The sequence below is a fragment of the Monodelphis domestica genome, chromosome 4 (genome assembly GCF_027887165.1).
Source record: "Monodelphis domestica isolate mMonDom1 chromosome 4, mMonDom1.pri, whole genome shotgun sequence".
Lineage (NCBI taxonomy): Eukaryota > Metazoa > Chordata > Mammalia > Didelphimorphia > Didelphidae > Monodelphis > Monodelphis domestica.
Window position 1 is genome coordinate 454,643,352 of NC_077230.1, and position 17,151 is coordinate 454,660,502.

The 17,151-nt window shown below is 55.5% G+C and overlaps 2 protein-coding genes across 3 annotated transcripts; both read right to left on the bottom strand.

Moving 5' to 3' along the window:
• Positions 1-367: 367 nt before the first annotated feature.
• Positions 368-9,204, bottom strand: TMEM145 (transmembrane protein 145). 2 transcript variants are annotated; one of them, XM_056797043.1, is made up of 15 exons: positions 5,565-7,150; positions 4,903-4,977; positions 4,561-4,638; positions 4,375-4,461; positions 3,966-4,067; positions 3,778-3,862; positions 3,618-3,689; positions 3,446-3,514; positions 3,241-3,321; positions 3,074-3,152; positions 2,858-2,951; positions 2,342-2,514; positions 1,848-1,968; positions 1,519-1,743; positions 368-921 (listed from the first exon to the last, which is right to left on the bottom strand). In XM_056797043.1, the coding sequence occupies exons 1-15, from the start codon at positions 5,673-5,675 to the stop codon at positions 724-726; spliced, it is 1,650 nt and encodes a 549-aa protein (XP_056653021.1). In that variant the 5' UTR covers positions 5,676-7,150; the 3' UTR covers positions 368-723. The 2 variants fall into 2 exon arrangements, with proteins under 2 accessions (XP_056653021.1, XP_056653020.1); XM_056797042.1 differs by lacking the exon at positions 368-921 and having other exon boundaries at positions 929-1,743; positions 5,565-9,204.
• A 137-nt stretch (positions 9,205-9,341) lies between these two features.
• On the bottom strand, positions 9,342-11,458 carry PRR19 (proline rich 19). The gene is made up of 3 exons (XM_016427263.2): positions 10,311-11,458; positions 9,939-10,102; positions 9,342-9,823 (listed from the first exon to the last, which is right to left on the bottom strand). Exons 1-3 carry the CDS (start codon positions 10,978-10,980, stop codon positions 9,500-9,502), a joined length of 1,158 nt encoding a protein of 385 aa, XP_016282749.1. The 5' UTR covers positions 10,981-11,458; the 3' UTR covers positions 9,342-9,499.
• Between the last annotated feature and the right edge of the window lie 5,693 nt (positions 11,459-17,151).

Below are 17,151 nucleotides of genomic sequence, written 5' to 3' on the forward strand. Positions count from 1 at the left end.
ATGGAACTTATCCTCAGGTTGCATGTCGTTCCGGCCCCCCACCAGACTGTGAGCCCCTGGAGACCAGGACTTGCCGGGCTTCTCCTGGCCTCACCAGAGCTCTGTGAGCGCCTTCCCCCAGCCTGGCCTGGCTGTGCTCCACCAAGGAGGTCCCAGAAGTGCCAGGCAGCCCTGATAGACCGGCTGTCCCTCCCTCCTCAGCAGAGCTCCCCAGGACTCAAACACTTATTCTGGGCTTCAGCAAACCAACCCCAAAGGCCCCGATCTGGACTAGGGGTCTCAAGGCCATCCTGTGCCTCAAGAAGGCCTCTAGATTCCCACCCCAAGCAAAGGAGGCTGGAGCCTGGGGGAGGCCCAGAGGTCCACAGCAGTTCTCATCTTTTTATTTTGGCAAGAAAAGAAAGCCCGCCTCCAGGGGCCTGCTACCTCCGCCTGAGGGCAGGAGCAGGGAGAGCCGCAAGTCATGGCATCTGGGGGGCTCAGGATCCAGGGTGTCCCAGGAAGAGCCTCAGTGTCCCTTCACGCTTGGAGATCCCGGAGCAGGAGGAGGCTGGGGTCCCACGCAGGCCTTCGGGGGAGGGGCTGGGGAGGGAGGCTCCCACTGGGGCCATTTGGCACAAAATGACGTGGGCGTGGTCGGTGGGGCGCGGAATGGGGCGGGGGAAGCACGATGGCCCGTGGGGTCCCAGGGTGTCCCCGCCCCAGTGAGTGGGGTGCTGGCCCTCAGACGGGGGGCACGGCCCCGGCACTGCTATGGACGCTGAAGTACTCGGGAAAGCCTGGGTGGGGCCTGTGGAGCTGGTAAGGGGGCGGCAGGCCCTCCCCAGCGGGGCCCGGGGGTGGGGAGGCCCGCTTGGCCCTGGTCACCACCCGGCCCCTCGGAGGCTCTGCCGCCGCGGTCTCCTCCACCTGCTTCCCAGCCTGGGGGGAGGGTTCGGGGAGGGGAGGGGACGGTCAGTCGAGGGCGGGAGTACAGGGGGGGAGGGGAAGGGAGGGGAGGGCGTGGTCCCGAAATCTCCTCTCCCCCCTCCCCCTCCCGTGTCCCTAGTGGCCGGCCCTGGGGGACTCGGGGAGGGAGAGGAAGCGGCCCTGGCGGGTGGGGAGGGGGGACAGGTACTCCGGGGGCAGGGTCAGGTCGTGGGTGAGGAACTCGGGCGGGGGCGTCAGCGGCCGTGCGGCCAGGACCGGGGAGCGGGGCGGGGGAGGGGGCACCTGGAAGGCCGGGGGAGGGGGCACTCGGGGGGCCGGGGGAGGGGTCCGAAGCAGGGCCAGGACCCAGGAGGGGAGGGGGCGAGGCGGGGTCCTGAAGTCCGGGGGGGGGCTGATCGGGGGTCGGCGGCGCCTCGGCGGGGGCGGGGCGGGGACGGGGGTGAGGTACTCCAGGGGCGGGGCCAGGAGCTGGGAGGGGAGGGGGGCGTCTTCGGGGCCCGGGAGAGGGGCCTGGGTGAGCAGCCAGGTCCGCAGGGGGCGGAGCCAGCTCCCAGGGGGTGAGGCTGGGACCCGGACGGCGGAGCTTACGCTGGCCCCTGACGCCGAAGGGATGGAGAAGAGCTCCGTGAAGTTGGGGACCGAATCGCTGATGAACGTCACGTTCCCGTAGACGTGCTGCGGGAAGGCCTTGTCTGCCGGCGCCCCCTCGGGCCCGGGGCCCCCCCCAGCCGCCGCCGCCGCCGCCGAGGCGATCTGGGAGGTTCGCACGTGGTAGGGGAAGTTTTTGTTGGCAGCGGAGGGCCTCGTCATGATCTGGGAGGGGGGCCGGGAGAGGGCAGAGATGGAGGGAGTGAGGAGGGATGGAGGCCGGAGCCCAGGGTCGGAGCTTGATGCCCCCATCCCGGCTCTGCTCTCACCAGGAACACCCCGTGGGCATAGAGGTGGATGCCCAGCTGAATGCCGTTGACGATCTTCTCCCGAGCCCACTTGGGGATGCCAAAGTTGGCGATGAGGGCCATGACGGGCACAGCAAAGAACCTGGGGGAGGGGGCAAAGGCTGACCTCTGCCCGCCTCCCGCTCCCTGGCCCCAGGGGCTGCCCCCTAAGGGGCAGGGGGGGAGGGGTCCAGCACCCGGCCCTCCCCTGGCCCTGCCCAAGGCCCCTCCCCAGACAGGGCTCCCAGGCCAGGCCCAGGCTATGGTCTCACCAGAAGATGTCAGAGGCAGAGAAGGTGCCTGGATTAGGAGAGGTCAGAGGTCAGGAGGGGGAGTTTCGAGCAAAGGTAAGGAGGGAACAGACATTCATGAGAGTCGGAGCTCGGGTGGCAGAGTGGGGAGAAGAGGTCCGGAAGGCTCTCCAGGAGCAGGAGGAACCGGGGGCAGAGATGGGGGGTGGGGGGTCGAGGTCTCACCAGAGTGTGTAGGCAGCAAAGAAGGGCCCATAGAACGGCTGCTTCTCGGGGAAGTGCCTCAGGGAGACCAGCACCGCATAGCAGAACCACACATAGGCGGCCACCTGGAGGCCGATGAGCCCGTAACCCGCCGGAGATTCGTAGGTGTAGAGCACCTGCCCTGGGTCGAAGAACTGGCCAGGGGAGCGGGAGACCGTGAGGAACCCAGAGGCAGGCCTGCGGCCCTCTAGTCCTCCCTCTTCCTTTTCGGAGGAGGAAACTGAGGCCCAGAGCCAACCTTCACCCCCACGTTCTCTAACTCCAGTGCTCGGGGACAGAGAAGCCCCTAGTCAGGAGCCAGAGACACAGCGGCCAGGCCAGGCCCTGGGGCCGCCTTCCTCACCCCCAAGAGGAGGGCGCTGGGCTCTTGGACCTCCGAGTGGGGCTGTGTCTCCTGTGGCTGGGCCAGATGGGGAGCCCCCGCACAAGCAGAGGGGAGAGAGGCCAGCACAGCCCCTGGGGAGGGGAGGCTCCTACCTCGGCCTCATAGATAAGGAGAATCACGTGTGTGAGCGTGTAGAGTGTCATGTAGACCGAGAGTTTCACTGAGCCTGAGTGGCTGATCCGGCCCCTGGGGATGGAGGGAGAAAAGGAGAGATAGCATCAGGAAAGAGGGTCCTGGCTAGCCCCCAGGCCTTGCCCCAGACTCCTCTTCTTTACAGATCTGCCCCTCCTGCCCCCGGGCCCAGGCACCGTGTCACCGTGAAGCCTTTTCCCAACAGGATCAGCATCAGTAAGAAGATGAGGAAACTGACGGAAAACAGTAGTTTGGCTGAGGGAGAGGAAGGAGGAGGGCTCAGAGAGGGCCCCAAGGCCCGGCCCGGCCCGCTCGTGCCCAGCCCGCGTAGTCCAGGCCTCACCCACGATCTTTAGGCTCTCGTTGCCGATGCCGTTGCTGGCATACTGACCCCAGTAGATGCAGAAAAACAGGAGGCTGAGGACTGGAAAAGGCAAAGACAGTCAATCCATGCGCATTTAGGGTGCTGGGAAGAGCTTCCCGGGAAGCCAGGATCGCCGTGAACAGGCTCCTCGGGGATCCAGGGGTCCCGGGCCCCCAGCTCTCACCTTCCACTCCTGCTGCCGCCATGAACATCTTGTAGGTGGTGTGAAGCAGCTGTCGGCCCTTCAGCAAGTCTGGGGTCAGGGTGGAGGGGGAGAGGTGTCCATGGGGCACCCCCCAAGGCCACACCATCCTCCAGGGGCTCCCCTCTCCTCCCCCATCTACATGGTGACTTACAACCGAAGTAACAGGAGAGGAGGAAGATGAGGGTGAAGATGAGGAGGAAGGTCACATCTGTCTCCAGGATCCCTGGAGGGGGCAGAGCAGGGATGGGGTCAGGGCCCAGCCACCCAGATGCTCTGGATGCCCTCACAGATCCGGCCCTTGCTGGACTCACCAAATTCATCAGCGGAGAAGTGGCGGGTCCAGAAGGACTTGCCATTGGTCAGCACCATCTCATACTCCAGCTGCAGCCCATCCCCCTGCAGGGTGGCAGTGGGGCCTGAGCCAGGGGGCCGGGCCTCGGCAGGACAGCAGGGGGGAGGGGTCAGGTTAGGGGGCACGAGTTGGGGCAGGTCACCTTACCCCGCACTTGCTGAGGGCAATGTACCACCATCTCTCCCGGACTGAGCGGAAGCTGCGGCCACTGGAGCAGCTCAAGTAGCGGACACCCCCCTCGGACACCACCTGCCAAGGGGGGCCTCAGGGAATAGGGCCAAGGCCGTGGGCCCGCATCCCCCAGAGTGCTTGGCACACAGTAATGGCTTAATAAATTCGGTTAACCCACCCATCTCTGCCCCTCACTCAAGACTCCGCCCTCGGGCCCAGGCCCCGCCCAAGTCTCCAATAGGCCCCGCCCCTTGCCCTAGTCTCCGCCTCCTTACGTCCAGGCTCCTCCCCGTTTTCTGGTCGGGGTCCTCTCCACAGCACCCAGCCAGCCCTTCCCCCAAGCCCAGGCCACGCCCCCTTCCTCCCCAATTCCAGTCGCACTTACTTGACAGCCCGACCAGGGGTACTGGGTAGTTAGGTTGATCACCTGGTTGTTCTCGGGCCGAATCACCGCCTCTTTGGCCAAGCAGTCCTGGGGGATGGAGGGATGACGTCCTCCCGGGCTGGTCCTTCCCCAGCCCTCCCCCTGGGCTCCCCCGCCTCACTTCTCCCTCTCCCAGGGGTCTCCCACCTTGTCTTGGGCCTTGTACACTGCTGGCCACTGGGAAGGGTCATCGAAGTAGAGCAGGATGTTCTCACAGCATTTGGCCTGGGAAGACAGGCAGGGGAGGGGTGGACTAGGCACGGGGAAGGGGGCCCCTCTGGAGATTTGAGGAAGATGGGATTAGATCAAGGGCTTGGATGAGGTGGTCCACCCCCACGCCCCCATTCAACAGGGGAGGGGAAGAAAAAGGCAGTTGATCCTCAGATCCCAGATCCTCAGCCTCGCAGCTCCGGAGGGCTCGTTTCAGGAGTCCCGAGGAAGGTCTCCCTTTGGGGAAGTTTGCCCTGGGGCTTTCGGGGGAAGTCTCACCTCAGGATATTTGAACCTGAAGTCCAGCCGGCCATAGTCGGAGAGAAAGCAGAACCTCGTCAGGAATACCCAGTCCTAGGGAAGGCAAAGGGTCAGAGCCTGCCCGGCCGGCCCTCAGTACAGCTCTGCCCAACACTTGCCTAGACCTCAGGATCTTCCAGTCCGGGCTGTCTGCCCCACCTTCCCCATTGTCTCCCCAGACCTGACCCCGACTTCTCCTCAGCCCCAGCGTCTTCCCAGACCTGATCTCAAGGTCTCCGCGGACCATACCCCAAAATGTGCTCCCCTCTTCAGTTCCCAGCCCCCTCCCCTCTCCATCTGCTCCTTTCCCCAGGGCAGCCCCTCTTCCCAGCCTTCCTCCCCTGCTCTGGACGAGCTCTCTTCTGCTCCCCTGGCCTCTTTCGCTGTCCCCTCCCCTCTCCCCAGGTACCTCATTTAGCCCCGCCCCTTCTCCCAGCCCCGCCCCCAGGTGGATCGAGCATCTCCACGGGCCCCCGGGCGAGGGTCTTTAAAAGCTTGGAACCCAGAGAAGAGGGGCGGGGGTGATGGGAAGTGGGGGTCTCCTGGGGGCGGGGCCCCGCGCAAGGCAGTCGGGCTCAGGGCGGGGGAGGGGCTGGGATCCAGGGCGGCTCCCGCTCGGGCTCGGGCCCCCGCGTGCTCACCTCTTTAGAGCTGAGGTTGCCCCGCACGTACTTGCCCCGGGCACAGGGGGGCAGCGGCAGCAGCAGCGGCAGTAGCAGCAGCAGCAGCGCGGGCGCGCGCGGGGGCTCCATCCTACTCCCGCTCCGGAGACTCCGGCGGGGCCGAGCGCGCGCGCGCGCCCGATTAAAGGGCCGCTACCGCGGCCGCCCGGCCCCTCCCCCACCCTACCTCCGCTCCGCCTCCTTCGCCTCCTCTGCACCGACCTCTGGGGCAGCGAGGACCGGACTCTCCCGCTACCACGCCCATTCCTCACATCCCATTTCCTCCCCGCTGGTCTCCGTGGCTACGAGTACCAGACTCACCGTGCCCATCCCTCCCATCCCTCTTCCTCCACTCTGGCCTCCGGGGTTGTGAGGACCGAACTCTCCCACCGCAAGCCCCTGCCTTGCTGGATCCAGCCCGTTTTCCCCATCTCTCTAGATTTCTTCGCTGGCCTTGGAGGATGAGGATGGGGCTCTCCCGCAGCACCTGGAGCCTCCTCCTGCACGACTTTCTCCACCCTTACCCTTATGGCCCTCCCATCTCTTTTTCGTGGGGCTCTCCGGGGCTTCGAGGGCCGAGTGGCAGCTGAGCCCCTTGGGAGGAGGGCTTGTTCCCTGGGCCATGTTCCGACGTGGCTCCCTCCTTTGGGGCTCTGAATCTGAAGCACTCCATGGACGCTAGGGCAGTCCCAGACCTTTCCAGAGGCCCGCATTCTCATGTGGGCTTTGCAGGCTAGCTGTGTGACCTCGGGCCGGTCACTTTCCTCTCCAGGATTCCTTCTAGCTCTACCCCTCGGTCCCTCAGCGATCTGCACCTGGCATTTTCCCGAGTATTAAAGGGAGGCCCACGGAGGGAGGGCTTCCCCCCACTCCAGATGGCAACAGAAGCAGGTCTCCTCTGCTGCTTTTCCTGGTGGACACCCACCTTTGGGGCACTGGGTGGAATCAGTCCTTGACTCAGTGGCCCAAAAGCCTGGGGTCTGAGCCCCAGCCCTACTGGCTGGCTCCTGCATGGCTCTCTGCAAACTGGAGTTAACCACAGGGCCTGGTGTGTGGTCAGTAGTCCTCCCTCACCCAATGATGGGCTTCCAACAATGACTGCCCCAGGAACCCAGCCCTCTCATTTCCTAACATTGTCCTCTTTGGGGATCCTCTTGGGGGGAGCGCAGAGGTCCAGCAACCCTGGCTCCAGGACTGGGGCTGCCTTCAATGGCCTCTGCTTCCCCCTCTCCCGTGGGCTAGAGCAGATGTTCTTTGCTGCCAGGCCCTCCCCCTCCAAAGGCTGCCCCCTATATCAGGGCCAGACCAAATCCTCTTCTTAAACACAGGTCCCACCCTGGTGCTTCCCTACTGGAAAGGCTCCCCATTCCACCCAATCTCGCTACTGGAACCAGAGCTCTTCCTCAATCTGCTTCTGACCTGGGTCCATTCTCCTGCTGAGCAGCTTCATACCAAATGTGAGCTCCATATGACCTCCCTGGGCCCTTCTTATACTTCCTGAATTAACTCACCATCCCACTCTCCACATCAACTCTTCCAAATCTCAAGGGTGCCTCCCCCTGCCCCATCCCCACTCCTCCCAGCTGAGATTCTTGATTCCTATTTTACAGAGAAGACCAGAGGCTGTCCCTTGAGCTCCCTCCTTTGTCCTCAGCTCTCAGATGACTTCCCCGACCTCTGCCTTTATCCCAGTGGCACAGGCAAAAGCGGGCCTTCTACCTTGCACAAACTGTCTCCTTCCTGCCTCCTCCACCAGACTGCCCCTTAGCTTCAGTCTCCATTTGCTGGTCCCTTCTCTATTGCCTACAAACATGCAGCCATCTTCCCCATTCTCTCTCTCTCAATCCCTCGTCCGCCATTTCTCTCCTTCCCTAACTCCTTGGGAAGGCCATTTCTAAGGGATGCTTCCATCTTCTTCCCTCTTGCTGCTTGAGCCTTTCTAATCCACACTCTGGCAGCAGTCCTCCCAAATTGCTCTCTCCAAGGTTACCACCAATCTCTTACTAGCGATCTCCTACCTGCCAAGTCCAGGGGCCTTTTCTCAATCCTCTTTCTCCTTGACTCCTGGGACGCCTTGGACATCGGTGATCCCTCTCTCCTCCTCGCTACTCTCTTCTGTGGTCCTGAAAAGGCCACCCTTCTCTCTTCTGCTTCTCCTCCTGTCCTGTCACTCCTTCTCAATCTCCTTTGCTGGGTCCTCCTCCAGATCCTGCCCTGTGCCTGCCCAGAGGTGTCCCTGGGGTTCTTCTCCCTCCAAACCCTTCACTTGGTGATCGGCTCCCATGGATTCAGGGATCCCTAGGCAGATAGCTGGCTGATTTACTCATTCAGCCCTAACCTCCAGACTCACATCTTGTAACTCCAAATACCTATCAGACATCCTTATTGTTAGCTTCCCAAACCTTTCTCCCCCAAATCTACCTCACTCCCAGGCCCTCGGACCTCCACCCTGCCCCTCCCCTCCCGTATCCAATCCAAGCTGTTGCCGAGGCTTGCTGATGTCTCCTGTGCAGCATCTCTCCTCTGGTCGCCTCATGCCTGGATTACTACAGTAGCTGCCATCGAGTCTCCCTACCCAATCTATCTTCCATTCAGCCACTAGAAATCTCCCTAAAAAGCAGGTCTGATCATGTCCGCTCCTACACAATAAACTCCAGGGGCAAATACAAAATGCTCTGTTGGGCATTCAAAGTCCTTCATACCCTGTCCCCACCCCCACCTTTCCAATCTTCTCACACCTCACCCCCAGAATGTACAGGTTTATCCAGTGGCATCCCGGCTGTCCCATGAACAAGAGCCTCCATCTCTCAGCTCCAGGCATTATCTCTGGCTCTCCCCCATACCTAGAACACATTCTCTTTTCTGTTCCAACAACTGGCTTAGACCCTCACCATTAGTAAGAGAAGTCCCAATGCCTCTTAATTCTAGTGACTACCCTCTTTTGATGACCCCCAATTTATCCTGATATAGCTTGTATGTGTGCAGTTGTCTTCATATGTTTCCCCCACTGGACTTGGAGCTCACCGAGGGCTGGAACTGGCTTTTGCCTTCCTCTATATCTGCAGTGTCTGGCACTCAGCAGACACTTAAATGCTTTAGAATGACTATCTAGTGGGCAGCTGGGTGACTTAGTGGATTGAGGGATAGGCCTAGAGATGGGAGGTCCTGGGTTCAAATTTGACCTCAGATATTTCCTAGCTTGGTGGCCCTGGCCAAGTCACTTAACCCCTATTGCCTAGACCTTGCCGCTCTTCTGCCTTGTATCCAAAATATAGTATTGATTCCAAGACAGAAGATAAGGGCTTAAAAAAGAATGACTGATCTTTGGCAACCCCATGGCCTCTTGCTCACCATATCTAGCATCCTTGCTCAGCACAGTCCACTGCAGCTCAGAATGCCAGAACTAAGAGAGAGCTGCCACTCGGAGCTCCCTGGTAGCTGGGATGATGCATGAGCCATGCCCAGGCTCCAGACTTTTTGGATTCAACCCTGATGCCTCACTTGGTGTTTCGAACTCTGCCATCTCCTGCCAAGTCTCTTTCCTATCACTCTTCTGCTTCTGTGCAATGCCCCCATACCTGGGGCAAACTTCCTCTTTGTCCCTTAGAATATGAGCCATCCTTCATGGTTCTGCTTAGAGGCTGGCACCCATGGGACACTTCCCGATCCTACACTGCATGCCCCAGGGCACCACAATCTCCTGAGAAAGGGCATATTTTCATTGTTGTCTCTCTGATCCCAGTGCCTTCCACATGGTGAGCCCTTCATACATTTTTATTGAAATTATTGAACATTAAAGCACCAAGAAGAAATGGGAGCTAATTCTCCCCTGTCCCACTGCCATCTCCCAGAGATGAGAATCCTCTCAACAAGGTCCTTTATGGAGGGGTGCATTGGGGGAGGGGCTCCCACTCTCAATAGAGCCTCATCCGGGGGAAAGTCCAGGGCTCTGGGCTGCTCCTGGACACAAACCAGGGCAGTCCAGGCATTGGGGCTGGGGGGCTAGGGCTCCAGTCCAGGGCCTCTGAGTTAGGTAAGCAAGCAGGTGGGTGGGCAGTACCCCCGGCTCCCCACTGCCATGGCGGGGCACACGTTGGTGGGGTAGCAGGCAGCCAGATGCTCTTCAGGACATCAAATGATGTCTGAGGGCCCCAAGTAGTCTCTCCACGCTCAGATCCAAGGGGTAGGGGTGGGGGTGAGGGTGAGGGGACCCATGGGTCCGGGGGCAGCACCAGGCTCTGTGGGTAGGAATGGAGGGAAAGACAGTGGGCATTTGGCATCCTGCCTTACCTGCCCTCTCCCTCAAACACTTTAACCAGCAGTTCCCATGGCCCCCTGGTGAAAAGATCTTACCTTCTCAGTGGAAGGTGGGCTTGGGGTGGCTCCCAAGGTAAACATGAGTTCCCTTTTCCCCTTCCTCCGCCTCCTCCTCCTGCTTTCCACCAGAGCCTGCTGATCAGGGGGTTCTCGATCTTGGGGCACCATCTGCCACTCCTCTGGGCTCTGAGGCTCTGGCCCTAGCAGGAAGAACATGAGTGTAAAGCCCTGAGGCCCACCTGTCCAGCAGGAACAGAAGTTGCAGGCCAAAGAGGCAAAACTGAAAGGCAGGGAGGAGACTCCCCAGGTCACTAGGCCTGAACAAAGCAAGACATCCTGGGAAGAAGGTCCAGCAGGGGTGGGTTAGAGATGGGGATGAGGAAAAGGATAGCTGAGGCTCTTCCTCACCTGCTCCCTGCTCCCTGAGGCCCCTAAGGACCTGGCTAAGGTCAGGCAGTTCCCCATAGTGGGCCAACAGGGCCCCGATAATCTCTGCTCGGGCTTCCTGGACCAGGCAGCGCCTAGGGAAGGCTCCAGGAAGATGCAGCTGGCCTTGAAGCTCCTCCAGCAGTGTTCGAGGGCTGGGGGGCTCTGGGGTAGGTCCTCCAGGAGCTTCATTCTCTTTGCCCTTTGGTGGAAGCCCTAAGGTGGGCTCCTCTCCCCAGGCTAGGGGCAGGGGTGTTGCTGCTGCTGCTGCTGCGGCCGCCGCTGTCACTGCTGTTGCTGCTGTTTCAGGGGCTGGAGTCTCCCCAGCTGGGGGGCTGCTCACCTCCTCAGCCAGGCCACTCAGCAGCCGGTCTACATTCAGGGACTTCACCTCCTTGCCCAGGAGGCCCCGGTGTGCCCGGCTTAGCCGGCCCTGGGTGATAACCACAGGTTTTGGTGCAGGGGGGCCCAGAGCTGGGTCCCTGTGGGCCAGTGAGCACCGAGGCCGAGCCCGGGGTATCCGGGGCCCCCCAGCACTGGGGCCTCTGCTGGCCCTGGCCTGGTTCCGCTCCCTCTTGGTCCTCCGGTGCCGGACGCGGCCTGTCCGGTCAGCCTGCTGCACTGGTCGGGGGGCCAGCCCCCGGTGCTCCATGGCAGCCTGTGACAGAGCAGGGGGACAGCATGCTCAAGGAGATGGGGAACTCTTGGGACCACCCCCTTTATCTGTCTGGGGACAAAGGAAGAGGCCAGCAGGCAGCAGAGGGAAAGATCCCATGGGCTGGGGCTGCCAGGAAAAGCCAGAGGACAAAGGCAGGGGAGACAGAGGCTGGTCAGCTGGGGGGGGGGCAGAGGCTCAGGAGCAGGGGGTGAGGGTAAAGGTCAGGGGTCAGAGGCAAGAAGAGGGGTCAAGGCAGGGCTCCAAAGGGGGCAGGGATCCGTTTGGGACGGGGATGGAGGGGAGGGTCGGAGTTGAGGGGTCAGGGTTTGGGGATCAGGGGGAGGGTGAGGGGTGGGCCAAAGGGGGAGGTTAGAGGAGGGAAGGGGCACTTGTAGCTTCAGCTCTTCCCCTCCCCACGGGCCGTTTCCTACCTCCCCAACCGACCCCCCTCCCCCTCCACGTGACCCTGAAGGGGGGAGGGGCCGTTCTCCCGCCCCCGCCATGCCCTCGCGCCTTGCCGCCCTGCCGCCCTGGCCTCGAGCCTCTGAAGCCCAGCATCCACTCCGGTTGGGCAGTCCGCAGGCGCACAGCAGCGGGGCCTTGGGTGCGCAGGCGCAGAGGTAGGGGGTGGGACCCAGGCTGCAGAAGGCGCTTCAAACACGAGGCTCAGATCCCTGAGGCGCCTGCGCATTCTGGTCCCTGCTGCTCCTCGTTTCCCCCTGCCCCCAGCTCCCTGGGGATTGGTTCCACTTCTACTCCCCCCCACCCCCGCCCTTTACCTCCCTCCCTTCGGCCTTCTCCCTGTGCTGATTGGTCACAAGGGATAGGAGAGAGGGGTGTGGCTTGAACCACAGGAGAGTTGGGGGGGAAGGGAAGGGGTGCTCTCCTTTTCGGTGTCCCCCGGGGACCCAGCCTTGACTTCTGTAAGTTCTGTGATCGCTGGTGGAACGCAGAGTGGGCATCGCAGTGCGAATCCTACCACAGGCACTGCCTTCCCTGCTCAGTTAACTCACTCTCTCTGGACCTCAGCTTAGCCCTTTGTCAAATGGGTTTTGGAATAGCTCCTGCCCCCAGGGGGGTTGTGAGGCTTCTTCCGATGTGTAAAGGCTTTGCAAGCCTTAAACCACTATATACATGTTAGCTGTTATTATTAATAATAATATTAAATGAGATAACATATAAAAACTTTGTAAGTCTTGAAGAATTATAGAAATGCTAGCTATTATTATTCTATTATTAGTAATACAAAATTAGATAATTTATGTAGCAATAATAACAAATAATATAAAATGAGAAAACTTATGTAAAGACTTCGCAAGCCTTGAAGCACCTTACAAATTCTCTTTATTGATAATAATAAATATAACAAGAAAACATTGTTACTATCCAATGAGATAACGTGTAAAAGCTTTGCAAACCTTGAAGCATGATATAAATGTTCTTGTGATCATTCTCATCAATGGTGGTATTAATGTGGAGCCTTGGAAAACTTAAGAGCTTTGAAATCAGAAGACCTCAAGTCAAACACTAGCTCTGCCTTTATGATCAAATGAGATAAATTCTGTAAAACACTCTGTAACTTTTAAATAAATGCTAATGTTTATTATTATTATCTTGGGCAAGTCATTTTCATCTGGGTGGACCTTGGTTTCTTCCTCTGTAAACATTAAAATCTTTGCCCTTCTAAATCTCTGATTGCACTAAAACCTCCTGTGCCATCCTTATGGACAAGAGAAAGTGTGGGCCTCCAAATTCAATCTTTTTGTTGATAATATATGAAAGCCTGAGGCATCTCTCCATTGCCCTTGCTGATTTTTTGGAGATTTTCTCAAAGAATGATGGTCTTAAAAACATGGGTTTTGTTTAGCTCAAATGCAATCTAGCCAGGTGTTTTTCATTGTCTTTATTCTTGAGAGCAGAACTGTCCTTTTCCTTTCTTTGTATCTCCAGAAACTAGCACAGTGCTCAGCTCATGGTAGTACCTAATGAATTGGTTGGTTGACTTATACAATTCTTTACCCACTTCATTTTCCATCTTCAAAACTTGTCCAAGATATGTGCACTGATGGCCCAGCTCTATGAGCTGTTCATCCATCTAACTGTATGAGACTAGATAACAGGCATTCTTCAATTCAACCTCTTTCATTTTTCCTGAGCGGATAATCAGGTTGAACTCCTTTGAGGGAATATGAATATCAATATGTAGAAAGCAGTGGACCATAAACCAAGCTGGATGCAATCTGTGCAAACGGATTCAGTCACTCAACAAGCATTTATGAAGTTTCTGAGTGTCGGGTGCTGTTCAAGGTGCTGAAATACAGCCAACCATGAATAGTCCTTACCCTCCTGGAGGTTATGTTCTATTGAGCAGGGTAGGGAATCCCTCTTGTATTTGAACTCTGTCCAGGATGCCCTGCATGAGAGCTGCAAATGCCTTCGGGGAATAAATACTTCCCTATTCTCTTCTTTGCTTTGTGCCTGGGTCTTTCCCACAATCTTGTGTGATTTGAACTCAGGGGTTGGGGGAAAACATTAAGCAGCTCTATGAAGTAATTTGCTTTTTTTTTCCTTTTAAGTCAATGAACCATAAATAGAAGAGCAATCTTGGAATCTCTACACCTTGTAGACCTTTGTGGGACCATAAAGACGTGTTCCATTTCAGAATATAGTTTGTGAAAACCTGCCTCTTCCCTTTTCTTGCCTTGACAATATGTGTGGATTTTTCTCATAAAAATTTTATAAGAAGGAGCAGTGTGGGTCATTAATTATTGATTTTTCTCAATGACCTTTCTAGGGGAACATTTGTAATTTTAGGGGGACCCTCCTCTGTTTCAGATATCTTCAGATTGAGTTCCTCAACATTCTCACAAATGTTTTGCCTCCAGGATGGACTTGCTTTGTATTTATTTGGTTTGTTCCAGCTGCCCTCTGCTGGCAGGGGACCACTGCCCATCCCACCCCCCAATGCCTCATGTCCCTCCTCCAGCCTCCCTGGTGAAAGAATAGACCCAGGCTCTTTTCTCTCTATCAAGGCTTATTCCTCCCTCCCTCCCTCCCTCCCTCCCTCCCTCCCTCCCTCCCTCCCTTCCTTCCTTCCTTCCTTCCTTCCTTCCTTCCTTCCTTCCTTCCTTCCTTCCTTCCTTCCTTCCTTCCTTCCTTCCTTCCTTCCTTCCTTCCTTCCTTCCTTCCACCTCCCTCCCTCCCTCCCTCCCTTCCTTCCTTCCTTCCTTCCTTCCTTCCTTCCTTCCTTCCTTCCTTCCTCCCTCCCTCCCTCCCTCCCTCCCTCCCTCCCTCCCTCCCTTCCTTCCTTCCTTCCTTCCTTCCTTCCTTCCTTCCTTCCTTCCTTCCTTCCTTCCTTCCTTCCTTCCTTCCTTCCTCCCTTCTCTCTCTCTCTCTTTCTTTCTTTCTTTCTTTCTTTCTTTCTTTCTTTCTTTCTTTCTTTCTTTCTTTCTTTCTTTCTTTCTTTCTTTCTTTCTTTCTTTCTTTCTCTCTTTCTTTTCTTTCTTTCTCTCTTTCTTTCTCTCTTTCTCTCTTTCTTTCTCTTTTTCTTTCTTTCTTTTCTTTCTTTCTTTCTTTCTTTCTTTCTTTCTTTCTTTCTTTCTTTCTTTCTTTCTTTCTTTCTTTCTTTCTTTCTTTCTTTCTTTCTTTCTTTCTTTCTTCTTCTTCTTCTTTCTTTCTTTCTTTCTTTCTTTCTCTCTTTCTTTCTCTCTTTCTTTCTTTCTCTCTTTCTTTCTTTTCCTCTTCCTTCTCCCTCACCCTCTGTCTTAATATCAATTATAAGGCAGAAGAGTGGCAAGACAAGTCAAGTTGGGTCAATTGACTTGCCCAGGGTCACACAGCTAAGAAGTGTCTGAGGCCACACTTAAACCCAACTCCAGGCCTAGAACTTTATCCACCATGCAACATAACTGCTCCTGGAGAGGGAAGTATCCAATAATTTTTTTAATTATAAGAACTGTATTTCAATATAATTAGTTTCCTTTGTAATTCTATGTATTTTATGCATTTAAAAATATGATTGATGTAATAGTGACTATGTTCTGTTAAGCTGCTGCCCACTTAGGATTTTCAGGATACCCCTAAGGGATTCAGAGAATCTTTTTTCTAATGCCATTGGTTGGAGGCCTTATCAGTCTTATCTCCCCCAACTCAGTCCCCCAGTATTAGATGCCAGATGGTTGTGCTCCATTTCCACTTAACTGCTTGACCTCATATTTTCCAAGGGTATATTTACTTTGAAGATATTCAAAGAATAAAAGTATGACTATTTCCTCCCTACACCCTGGAGGCACACTGGCCCCTCACCCTTCCTAGGTCCCTTTGGAGAGTGGGCTCATTTAGCAGAATTTCTACATAACATTTGTCTGATTAAGTTCATATCCAGAAGTAACATGACCACTTGAGTTCTTGTCTCAGCTGCCTCTAAGCGGGGTCCCAAAAGTCACTCCTTGTTCCTCTGGGACATCTTTTCTGAGAATGCTGTAAAAACCCAGATTCTGGGATTCTGGGTCACTAGATTATTCAATCCCTTCACCAAAAATGCAAAAGAACAAAACCATAGGCCAAGGACTTAGGCTCATTTCCTGGAGTCAGACATTAGCGTCTCCCATCCATGGGGAGGTCCCTAGGCCTATCTTCTTATAACATTGTCAGGAAAGGAGTTAAAGGACAGAGCAATCAAGAACAAAAAATCCAAGAGGATGGCCAACACCAACCAAGGCCTTTATGAAAGTATTCCCATGTGGTTAATAGACCAGAACCAGTTACCAATATCATCCTCCAAGGTCTCCCCAAGGCCCTTCACTTACCTGTCATCACAGCTCTCTGAAAAGCAGGACCCCCAATATGTCCACATGGGAAGATATCACTCCAAGCATGCCACACACTGGATCTAGTTGTCCATGGGGTTCACAACATAAAAGGGTTCAGAACCTATGCTCTCTTGGTGATGTCATGTGCTCTGAGGAATTTAACTAGCATCTCTATCCAGATGGAACCCAGGTCTATATACCCAGTTGTCTCTCATCCTTAGCTTAGACAGAGAAGTCCCTGTGAGAAGGGATTGTTTCATTCTTTATATGTTTATTCGTGTAGAGCCCAGTACCTAGCCCCTGCACCCAACACATTTTTGTTATTCAGTCATTTCAGTCACATGTGACTCTTTATGATGCCATGTGGGGTTTTCTTGGCAAAGATACTGGTCTGCCACTTTCTTCTCCAGCTTGCTTTATAAGTGAGGAAACTGAGGTAGAATGAAGTGACTTGCCCAGGGTCACACAGCAAAGAAGTGTTTGAGATCAGATTTGAACTCAGATCTTCCTGACTCCAGGCCCAGTGTTCTATCTGCTGTACCAGCTAGTTGCCCTAGCTGCTTTAATAAAAACTTGTAGATTGTTTTCTTTTTCTTTCCCTTTTTTCTCACAAACAGGTGTATTTTTAAAAAATAGAAATGATTCTCAGGTATCTTAATTCCTCCTTTCCATTCTTGTGTCACAGAAGGCATTACTTGACAAAAAATGTATATTATATATATATGTATATATATATGTATATATACATATATGTATATACATGTTTCTTTCTTGGCCATCCTCTTTCACAATCTTTCCAAGTTTAAAAAAATATTTGAACTTGAGTCTTTCTGATTGCAGTCTAATGTTCTATCCACTATGCCAGTGTTGGCGAACCTTTTAGAGACTGAGTGCTCAAACTGCAACCCTCATGATGCATGTGAGCCCCCCTCCCAACCCTGCTGTACCCCAGATAGGGGATGGAGGAAGAGCTCCCATTGGGCTGCTGGGCAGAGAGGGTGGTGTGATAGAGAGAAATGTTCTCAGGCATGGTGGAGAGGGGGAAGGGAGCAAGCCCACTCTGGCATGCATGCCATAGGTTCAGCAATATGGCACTATACTATCTAGCTGTTAAAGAATGGATAAATGGGCAGCTAGGTGGCTGAGTGGATTGAGAGCCAGGTGCAGAGATGGAATGTCTTGGGTTCAAATCTGGTTTCAAACACTTCCTAGCTGGGTGACCTTGGGCAAATAATTTAATCTCCATTGCTCAGCCCTTACCACTTTTACGCCGTGGAACCAATACACATTAAAAAAAAGATGCCATCCATAGCATGAGGAATGTGGAAATGTGTATTGCATGAAAGTCCTGGTA